Source organism: Archocentrus centrarchus, chromosome 11, assembly GCF_007364275.1.
Source record: "Archocentrus centrarchus isolate MPI-CPG fArcCen1 chromosome 11, fArcCen1, whole genome shotgun sequence".
NCBI lineage: Eukaryota > Metazoa > Chordata > Actinopteri > Cichliformes > Cichlidae > Archocentrus > Archocentrus centrarchus.
In genome coordinates, this window is record NC_044356.1 from 22,079,601 (window position 1) to 22,091,257 (window position 11,657).

General features: G+C 42.2%; 1 protein-coding gene across 1 annotated transcript; it reads left to right on the plus strand.

The window, feature by feature from the left end:
- On the plus strand, nt 1–2,585 carry snx10a (sorting nexin 10a). The gene is made up of 7 exons (XM_030741635.1): nt 1–8; nt 1,187–1,220; nt 1,386–1,472; nt 1,566–1,666; nt 1,756–1,854; nt 2,067–2,261; nt 2,354–2,585. The coding sequence occupies exons 2-7, from the start codon at nt 1,188–1,190 to the stop codon at nt 2,484–2,486; spliced, it is 648 nt and encodes a 215-aa protein (XP_030597495.1). The 5' UTR covers nt 1–8; nt 1,187; the 3' UTR covers nt 2,487–2,585.
- Nucleotides 2,586–11,657: the final 9,072 nt, after the last annotated feature.

An 11,657-nucleotide genomic window follows, 5' to 3' on the forward strand; every position in this document is an offset into this window, starting at 1 on the left:
AGGGAAAGGTAGGGTCAAACTAGAGCCCAAATCAGGCATCCCCCCCTCTTCCTTTTTTTGTTTGTTTGTTTGTTTGTTTCCTTTTCGATTGCAAGAGGTCATTTTGTACCTAGTTTGCAGAGGCTTTTTCAGGGCAGTAGGAAATAGCTGTTTTTACATATGTTTATATGTAGTTACTTAATTTTATCATTGTTACATCAAAAAGCTATTTCAGGCTAATCCAAAAAAAGAGTCCCTTCCACTGGTTCTGCTGGTGTTTATCATTGTTTATGTGCTCTTATATGATCCCAGATAGCAGTTAGGAAATTACATAATACTGTATTCTCATAAGTGGTTTAGAGCATTACGTGTGTGTAACTATAGCCTGAATCAAAGTACAATGACTGTATTATGTCACTCCTGGTAGCTGGGGAAAAATGCAAGTTTCACCTACAGCATCCTGTTGAGCCCACTTCAGGTGTAGGACCTGTTGAATTATTGTAGCTACAGGACTGCTGCCATAGATTAACAACGGCCACAGAACGCATAGACAACTCAGAACATGGTAAATTGAAATAAATTAGTCTGTGTTGGCTCATGGGATGATCTGCAGAGCATGGAGTATAGTTCTGGGTCTCATGAATGTGGCCTGATTACTTTGTTTTGAAAACTTGTTGGCTTTTATCTCTGGTCAGACTTGTTTCATTTATTTGTTCCTGGACAGATGATTCAGCATGATGCTTAATGTGTCTGCCATGTGAGGGGAACTATTTTGTAGTACTTCTGCCTATGATTCATTTTCAAGTGTTGTACAATCCATGATGATGATTTAGTAATTGCTTCTTTTTGTTTAGTGGTTTGTTGAGAAGCATGTTTTGCTCTGTGCTCACGTTTAGTGTGTTCAGAGCCAAGATTTGCCTCACAATAAGCTCAATCCTCCACCTTTGCCCCATGGCCCACTTTATCCCAAATCTGTTCTGTTTGCACTGTTAAATCCATCAAGGCTTAATTGCTAACTGAATCTTTGCTTTGTAAAATGGCACACGTGTGTGTGTGTGTGTGTGTGTGTGTGTGTGTGTGTGTCTCTCTCTCTGTCACCCGCCTAAATCTGAGAGGCCAAGAAAGGCTGTTTTTGTGCTAAAATCAGACATTTATAAGGTGAAAGAGATCATATTTGTTTCTCATGCAGGTTTTTTTTTGTATCCAGCATGGACACTATTCTGGACAGTTTTTCAGATACTGTAAGTTTGCTAAGATTCTTTAAATCCTGTATCCTTGACCGTTTATCTTGTCTAGTTTTTGCTCTTTTGATGTCCAAGCAGTGGAATTATCTTATATTTTCATTTTGCACCCATATTTACATTTTTATTTTTGAAGTAATGGAGCCCGGGTCTTGAATTTTGCAGGAGTTCATTAGAGTTTGCGTTCGGGATCCAAGGCTCCATAAAGATGACCTCTGGCACACACACGTCGACTATGAGATCAGTTTACATGTACGTGCTGCTTGGAAATAAAGATTTTTCTCTTTGGTTCATCTAGTCTTTAAGCTTGTGTAATGAGTTTAATGAACAACTTTCTCTTCACAGACCAATTGCATGTGTTTTAGAAAAAAGACGTCTTCTGTGAGGCGGCGCTACAGTGAGTTTGTTTGGTTGCGTCACTGTCTGGAGCAGAATGCTTTCATAATGTATGTATATTTTCCTTTTGATATGACTAATCTGTGTTGTAAATGGAGAACCCAGCAAGTTCAAATTTGTTATTTGTATCTGTTACCAGAGAACTGCCTAAATTGCCACCCTGGAACCCTTTCTTCAGTCTAAAGAACACAGAGCAAGTCATCCAGAGGATGAAGGGCTTGCAGAAGTTTTTAGAAATGTGAGTAGCTCTGTAGCTGAAGCAGTTTGTGCAGTTCAGTGTTTAAAATTGCCTCCTAGTGAGGTCTGTTATACTCCTCACGTTATACTCCCAAAGGTTGTTAAATATTTCTGGAAGCAAGAGTAAAGTTAGACGTCCCCATCACTGTTGGAAACTTTTTAATCTACATTTTACTGAAATGGTCTCATCCTATAATATCCTTTCTTCTCTAGTGTTCTTCACACACCCTTGTTGTTATCTGATAGTCGGCTCCATCTGTTCCTCCAGTCAGACCTTACCATCACAAAGATTGAGAAGTGTGCTCTTGGTAAGACCAGGTACACAGTAGCTGAAGCCATACAGCATTCAAGAGGTTCTAACATCAGTAGATCAGAAGAGAAGATTTCATCTGACTCTGACTGTGAAAGGTAAGACATTATAAAAAATGTACTATAGCTTACTTTATTAACAGTTGGGTTAAAACTGAACTGACCTTTGAGTGTTTTTTCTCTTTAACCAGCACTTCATCATCAGGCTTGGGAGTGAGTCTTGACACTCCTGGGAAAGGAAGCCCCCTCTTCTTCCAGTCCCCTGATGGCGATCCTGAATCGTTTGGTTGTTCAGAGAACACAAGCCCACTCATGGAGTATTAATGGAAATAAGTGGCACTGCACCTTTTCTCCTCTTCCTTTTTTGTGGATGTATAGGTCATCTGTGCATTGTTTGATACTTCAGAGCTCCTGCTATTCTTTACCTCAAAGGGCTTTTTTTTTTTTTTAAACTTTTGTTAACATCCACATTCCTTTTGAAATTAATTTGCTTCATGTTCTCTGCAAATGGTCCCTTTAAATATTTAAGTAGCATGTACTTAAAAAGATTTTTCATGTTTTAAAAAATGTATAGAAACAACTGTAATGCCAAATTCTTAATTTTTGATGTGCACTTTTTTTTTAATCACTGCACTAAAATGTACCAAGGTTGGCAAGAGTTGTCTTGCATACTTTTTTTTTTTTTTTTTTTTTTTTTTTTTTTTTTAACATTTCAGAACATTTTTATGACTTGTCAGTGAATAAATAAATGGCCTTTTTTTTAAAAAAAAAAAAAAGAAGTTTGCATGCTATATTCTTTAACTCTGTGGAAAATTTAAAGTGTTGGCTCCTACTTCATATACATGTTTGTTTTGTGACTTGTCACTTATCTCCTTGAGTTCAGTACACCAGTCCTGTATTGTTTGAACAGTCCAGTAGAGGGAGTGTAGACATCATACCACCCAGAACTTGAGTAATAGTGGAGTGGGATGAAGGAACACTGCTGATAAGCGAGTGCACCAGAGGGTCTGAATTAAGTGTACATAGTATGAACTCTTGGTATTTTTGGAGCAAACTGTAGCATACAGTTTTCTTTACTCAGAATTCATCAACAAGTTGCACAGGGCTTTAAAACATGACTCCTTTTTCTTGGTACCTGAACAATTTCAAACATCTAATGGCACTGGTTAAATTGTAATGTACATGTGTGTACACTGTTATCATAGCTGTGCCTCCCAGGATAGGGAAAAACCTTAAACCTTAGCAAACTGTGTACACTTACTAAGCAGAACTGCATAAAACTAAGGCCCATTTTCATAATGTTTGTTCACCATATGTCAAAACTGTAGCCAAGAGATTACAAAGAAATATGCGTGTTTTACTTAAAGTGTCTTCCGTGTCAGGCATGAAGACGAGGCTCAGCATCGGTCACGTTTCAACCGCGTGTCAGTGTTCCCAGGTGAGATGGTCTAATTAAAGGTAGATGGCAAATTAATTTAACTATTAGATTGCTCTCGGGAATCACTTGAAAGGAAAAAGACAGCTTCAAACTGTGTATGTGTGCAAGAGGAATGTGGGTGTGTGGTTGGCTATGCAGGAGTGCTGGACAGCTCTGTAAATTGAAAGCTCATGAAAGAAGGAAAGGCTCATTAAAGGAGACAGCAGCTGCCCACCACCTCCACCAGCCAACCACTGGACTCATGCACAGCCAGCCCAACATTAAGCCTAGCCTGTCCTATGTCTCTGTCCTCTCCTTCTCCTGGATGGTGCCGTCTCCCTGTGCGCACAAGCCATAATGAAGCTGTCAATGACTTCACACACATGCCACTGAGCTGTTTTCATACGGCAAACACAGACATACACAGAGGCACAGTGGCGTGTCTGAAAACACACGCGCAGAGAATACACTGGTGGGAAAGCTGTGGATGAATGAACATTTTCTCCTTTCCTCATCCTCTGTCATTTTCCAAGTCCCAGTGGTTTGTGATTGGAGCTCTCCATCTCTGTTTGCTGTTAAGGTTGACCTTATCAGCGTACTCCATGACAAGCATACAGCGGGACACATACACAGACACTGTTTGGTTTAAAGCTGGTCAATTTTCTGACAAAATGAAATGCAACCGCAAGCGGTGGCATCTTGTTTTATCTGAGTGTACATGCACACATCTGCCTTTTTTTTTTTTTTTTTTCTAGGCAAAAACATCTAGCATTTGGATATTGAGTATTCATGGTACATGTCTATTTCAGCTTGGTAATTTATAACTCAATTTCCAGTGTGCAGTGATGCGCTTCATACCTCCAAAACACCAAACAAAGCCCAAACCCAATTGTATTTCAAAGCAATTAGGGTGTCCACTGAGTTGTGAACGGTCCACGTTCCAATGGCTCTGGGCCCGTGTGATATTTTTAATTGTTAATTTTCTGTCACATTAGTCAACTTCAGTGCCTTTGGACAGGTGACCAGGCTCCTGTAGGCAACACATAAAATGACACTGAACATGCTCTTAGCTTTCTGGTGCAGCTTAGGGGGTGGTACTTTTATGCTTAAGGGGAAAAGGTTCCGCTGTATGTGACAAGTTAAATGACACGGATGTATATCATATTTACAGCTATTTTATGGTACAAATCTTTCTAGTGCTTTTCAATATACGTGGTCAATATTAGTATTATTTTATGACTCTAAATTATTAGCTCATTTGGACTTTCACCTGAAGCCACCGTAGGGAATTGCTTCACCTCTTTGACCGTACAAAAGCCAACAATGGCAAAATCTATATGAGCAATTAGCCCGCAAAGCTCTCAGTGTGCCCCTTTCGCTTGTTTTTGCACCCATCTTGTCTTTCCATCATTCATCCCTTTCACTCCCTCTTCATTTCCCTTTATTTTCTCAGTTGTCTGTTGGGGAAGAAGGTCTGGATCTGACTGGCCTTCGTATCTGGTTTCTCTGAATTTGTGCTGCGGGGGTCAAAGGCTATGACTTGCATTGTATTTGTAATTATTACCTCTGAAGTGCTAATGCATAGAGCATCATTAAAAGTCAATGCATCTCTCTCTCTCTCTCTCTCTTGATTGCATACACACACACACACACACACACGCACACACTCGTTGTGCACACAGTCTGCACATTGCCAGCCATTTACCGGCTAAAATACGATCCATGCGCAGATAAATGTCACAGGGCCATCTATCTGGGAGTGTTAAAAGTCGGCTAATGGAGATGACATATTAGCAGCCCAAATGACTGCCATAAAAACTCCCACCATACCTTGCAGCACTGCTTGGCCACTGTGACTGCAATGGGATACAAGACTGGCACTGCAAAAGAGAGAGGAATGGAGGGTGATGTCATATCTGGATGGAGTTCCTTTGATTCAGTAAATCCTGCAGGTCCCAATCTTTAAAGCACTGACTGGGAGAGTAACACCAGTGAGATAAGTGTAGCATATTGACTCTGTGTAATATTGTATTACACACACTTCAGATGCTAATGGCCTCTCACCTTTGACCTTTCATGGAGTAATTATGCACCAGGTCAGCTTTAGTGTTTGTGTGTGTCAATAGCAAAGCTGCCTTTGCAATCAATATGAAGATCCTCCTCAGGTAAAACGTGATCACCTCCTTTACTCCTCCTTCATCCCTCCTATCTCTTTATTAATTACCCTTCTCTATCCATGCGTGTCTTTCTATCTCTGAGTGAATGGAGCAGTTGTAATTGCTTCTCTCTGGAGCAGTTAGAAGCAGCACAAAGGAACCGTATAGAAACCACATTTGCATTCAAGATGAGCTGAGATGGAGAGGAGGGAGGGAGCACTGCCCTCCTGCCCTATACTGAACAGCTCCACTTATGCTCACTTTCTTTTTTTTTCCTTCCCTCCCTCCTCTCTATTGTCTCCCTCTCTCCATCCCTCCCTCCATCTTATCAGCTCCCACCACCCCCCACCTCCGCCCGTTCGCAGCATGGTTCCCCTCACATTGTCTTTCCAGAGAGTTCCAAGGTCGACGAGAGCTTGCTCATCAGAGCAGGGTATTGTATGATTAGTGTTGGTATGGATGAGCTAATTTGCGCGAGGGAGTGTGTGCATAATTTTGTGTGTGTATTTCCTGCGGCCTGTGTATGTGAGCATATAGAAATATGTGGCTGTGTGTGGCAGTATTTCTAATCCCTGGTAAGAAAAAAAAGGAGGAGGGGAGGCTGTAATTAATAACTCAAAAGCTCAGAATTGCAATTTTTTATAACCACCAATATCTCACTACCTTTCAGACCTATGCCATCACTCTCAGTCACTCCTGTGGTGCGCACACACACGCGCACCAACTCCTGAGGGCTCTTCTTTTCCAGCTTGATAAGCATTTCTCGTTTGTTTCAGTGTTTTGATCAATACAGTTAAAACGCCAAACCAAGCATAATTAGGTCTGAGATGGCTCCCACTGTGACCGAATAGGCTTCACCTAGGGAGGTGCTCACCATTATCATCATCACTCTATGTATGTGTATGCATGTATGCTCATACCACACACAGCGTGATCTAATAGAATTGACAAAGTGCACATCAGGACGTAGATTAAAGGAAAACTCTGAGCTATAGGTTAATTTTAGCAGGTGATGGAGTTTCCCATTCACGGTGCTTTCACTCACCTCCATCTTCATTCCCATAATCATTTAGACAACCTTAACAATGCATCTCTGCCAGCAGGTTCATTTCAATATGTTCTGGGCCACCTCAATCATTTTTTTATTGGTTTATTTACTCAGAACGATACATAGATGGAGACTGGAGAGATCATAAATTGTCCACAATTACCATTATGCACAGTGAAGTGGCTCTCCTTTGTGCTATAATCCAGGTGAAAACCTTTGAAAAAAAAAATCCATCTTGGACCTTAAAGAGCATTTTTGGGATTTGGTGCATATCCACTCTCAACAACCAATGAATTCACCCCTCATTAATACTAAAAAAAAAATAAATAAAAAAAAACTTTGTATGAGCTACATTTATCCAAATTTTGTGAAGAATATTCAACATTTGATGGCCCCATAATACAAAAGGCTCATTCTGCTGGGGTATTATCCTTTTACCATCAGCAATGTGAGATGGCGTATTTTTTTCCCCCCAATAGATATCTGATATTTTGATCTTCATCTTCATTTGTGGTCACACGAATTAAACTACATTAAAGGTTAAAAGGATCGCAGCTCCTCTCTCACCCTGCCTCTGTGCATTTGAATCAACTGTAATGAAGCAGGACAAGGTTGTAGATGACATCGCCATTGTCCTTTAACGTTTTCTGCTCTTGCAAGGTAAAAAAAATAAATAAAAAATGTACAATTCATCTCCAGGGTAACTGCAAATGCTTACGGAAAATTGTGAGCAAGGGCACATGACAGAGACAGGGTTACATCAACACAGGCTAGTTTTAGTCAGACTGTCCCTTTAAAGACAGAGCGTGGAGAGAAGACGTCTCAATTCTGTTCACTGCAAACAAAGGGCTTAATATGATATGTGGCAGAGCCTATGTGTGTTTGAGGGGGTTGTACAGGTGTCTGTGAGAGTTAGAGGGAGAAAAAGAGAGAAGGAACCAAACGGCTGCTGTTTGGGGGGGATAATTTCAGAGCACCACTGTATGTTGAGCATGTGCACGTGTCTACAAGCAATCTGTGTGTGTTTGTATGTGTCTGTGTGTATGTGTGTGCGCACCAGGGTTGGAAGCGGGGTGGGAGGAGGATTTAGACCCATCATAAAGGAATTCTCCCCCCCCAGCCCGTAGCTCATCCCGACACTTTTATGCCTTTTTATTTTCAGGCCCATTGCAGCCAAGCCCAGAGATGTGATTTATACTGCCTGGCAGCATGGGCACTGCAGCAAGAAAGACAGATGGAAGGAGGGAGGATAGGAGGAGGGGGAGCTGGAGGAGGAGAGGGGTTAGAGGGAGTTGCCGAGGGAAAGAGGTGTGTGCGCGCGCGTGTGTGTGTATATGTGTTTGCCTGGTTTAAAAAAAAAAAAGGCGAGTTGAGCAGGAAAGGCACAGAGGAAAAGAGGATTGAGAAAGGCAAAAGTAGACACATAAGAGACGCAATCTCCATCCTTTTGTGATGAGGAGCTTTCCTCTCGTCCCTTTCCTTCTCACTTCCTGTCTGCCCCATCTTCACCTCTACATCTCTCTCTCTTTAATGAGTTATTGGCCCTGTCTGACTCAGGAAGAGAAGTCCCATCTCTCCACCACACTGGCGCCCTGAGAGCATATCCCCCCCCCCCCCCCCCCCCCCCCCCCCCCCCCCCCCCCCTCCCCCAAATCCTTTACTCTATTTGCCCATCGTCCACCCCCCCAGGCGACCGGGACACTCCTCCTCCTGCTTCCCTCACGCCTGCCTGAGGTGGGTGAAATATTCATGGTGCACCCATTGATTGGATGGGAAATATTGGGAGTGTGTGTGTGTGTGGGGGGGGGTGAGCATTTGACAGGCTCTGGTCTGAGGCAACGAAGAAGATGAGGAGGCCGCCGCCCACAAAGAGACAGCTCACTTACAAGGAACATGGACTAAGGGGAGGGGGTGCAAGAGACGGGTAAACAGAGGTGGTGGACAGAGGTGGCAGGGTTCTGAAATGGGAGTCAGGTGAAAGCTAGGAAGAGCGGAGGGGGATCTTGATGTCGGCTGCAGGTGCTGCACGCATTGTAAATGTGTGTTTCAGCGTGTGTGTGTGTGTGTGCCTGACACCTGCCTGCCAATGTGACGGCTGTACTGTCTCTGCGCTGTAACATCTCTCTCTGTCACCCGGCCACCTGAGAGGAGATGAGCTGCCATGCCGACTGTCGTTCATCCATCACAAGAGACAGAACACACACTCACATGCAGACGCTCACTTATTCAATCTTTCTGGGATACAAAGCTAAACGCGTTTTAATGTCTTCATTTACATTTCCACTTATATATAACACTTCTTTGGTCTCTGTCGATCCATTTTTCTCTCCTGCTCTCTTACTGTCCCTCTTTGCCTCAATTGGTGACCATAACTGTCATGAACACATTTGAGAGAAGTAATTGCCTCCCAAATTCCTTTCTAAATGAGAGCAGTGATTGCTGAAAAACATTTGGTTTATTACCCCATTAATTCACTATTATTTTGCCCAGAGACTTCAGATTCGATACTTAGTGTGCATATCTATCTGGTTCAAAGCATGTAATCTCAAAAGAGCAGTGCACTGGTATCTGAAGCAGAGGGGCACATTGTTATAATCTCCACACAGCTAGGGTCAGTTGAAACATAAGTAGAGATTAATTGCAGCAGTCGTAAAAAGTGCTCTTTTTTAAATTAAATTCTAATTACTTTTGTCATTAATTTTAATGGGGTCATTTATAACGTCTCAACAACAAAACCATGCATGCTGCATGCCTCTGTGAGTTTCAGGAAAACAAAATACTGTCACATATATGCCTCTTTCTACCAGCACAGACCATCATTTCTTCAAAGTGGAAACAAAAAGAGCACAAATTAAACTTGGGTAACTGCTGTTTCCTCCAAAATGTGTCAGCACAGCAGATGACACTTTGTTCAGTACACAGAGAAATCCTGGACGTCGACGGCACGACTAATTTATTTGTACAGAAACCCAAAACACACATAACAAAATGTTTGGTTTATAATGGATTTGCTTTCAAATACTTAGGATAGTTTTGCTGATTAGCATGCCAGTCATGGCATTATTCAGTATTTTTAGTCAACAAATTCCATGAAAACACCAGAAGCAACAAAGTTTTAGTTTTAAACCCCACACCTGTCTTTGGCACTCTATCCCATGCCTATAGCTGGACCATAAACATTTATTTAATTTCCTTATACAGCTGGGCTCTGTAGCTATAAGCAGAAAATTATGAATTTTATCCCCTCTCTCCCTTAGTCTGTATTTTGTACTGTGCTCATTTTCTCTTTTCTTTCCCCTCACCCCCAACCGGTCGCGGTGGGTGGCTGCCCCTCCCTGAGCCTGTTTCTGCTGAAGGTTTCTTCCTGTTAAAAGAGAGTTTTTCCTTCCCACCGTCACAAACTGCTTGCTCATCGGGGGCCATTTGATTGTTGAGGTTTTCTCCAGAGTACTGTAGGGTCTTTACCTTACAGTGTAAAACACCTTGAGGTGACTGTTGTTTTGATTTGGTGCTACATAAATACTTGATAATTGAATAAAGTGAATCTGGAGTAAACACACTACAGTACATTACTAATTTAGCCTGCTTATTGATTGTCAGTATTTACTGTAGCAGGATAGTATACACAGTACTGGCTCAATCCAAATACTGTCACTCTGAGATATATGGCTAATTTATGTGTTTTTATTGCATTCATGGCCTTAACTCCACAACTTATTTTATATGGTTGAGTCCAAAGCATTTATCAAGGGCAACTGATCATGTTAGGATGTCAATGTTTTCCTTTGGTATTGTCTTTTGGGTTAGTAAACAATCCAACTTCATAATTATGGTTCATTTATAACTAAAGGAATAGAGCTTAACTCATATGTTTGCCTTTGGCCAGTCCTCTGTTTTTCTGCCATCTTGCAGCAGCAGCAAATTTCAAATACATCGCTCCCAGCCGCTCTTTGGAGGAGTAGCCCTTGTGACCTCAAATAGGTCAAACAGCCCCTTTGTATGGCGTTTTAAGGCTAAGGCTGCTTGGAAGATGATGATATGTTTGCTGGGGATGATGCTTTTCCTAACACGACAAACAGCAGATTTCAGTTGGACTTCCTACCAAGTAATCACACACCTACTGTGAATATGCATTTCAATCACAGCTTGCTGTTTACGCAGAAACTTTAAACAATGCCTTTTATAGCCCTTCACGATTTTTTTTTTTTTATTTTATTTTACGAACGAGCCTATCCATTGGGTTTTATTTAACCGTAACAGTCAATTGGCACTAGAGTTGTTTCAGCTTGGCACAATTTATGATCACTCTAATTGCTCACCGCTCCCATCTCTTGGCACATATCTTTGAACGAACAAACACGTGCTGCGCTGTTTCTTCAACTGCTCGTCGTAGGCCTAACAGCCCTTACTGGCACGATGAATTTGATAAATCCTCTTATCGCCCCGGGAGACAATTAAAGCGCATGTGACAGGGGTCCCTATCTCCGCTCTCCTCCTGTAGCGCTTCATTTAGAAGCCATTTGTCTCCGCTATGGATTTCCTATTTTTAATGGCGCGCGTATGCAGGGGTCGGGCCCGTGCTGAATAATAGATGTCTTTCGCTCCCTCTCTTTCCCTTTCATTCGCTCTCTCGTTCATTTCCTCGTTGCAAGGCCTCATGGGAAGGTGTCGGTGTCACTCCGGGAAACTAAGGTGCAGTGCTTCTGGTGCTCTCCAGATTCTGACAGGAGGCTATTCAGTCTAGCGGACAAGGCTTTTGGTGGAAGCGAGCAGCAGACAGTAAACTGATATCAACGGGCACACGTTAACCCTCAGCTACCCCCCCTCCCACCTTCCCTTCTCCTCAGTAAAGGACGTTTATCACGGAAAGTGGG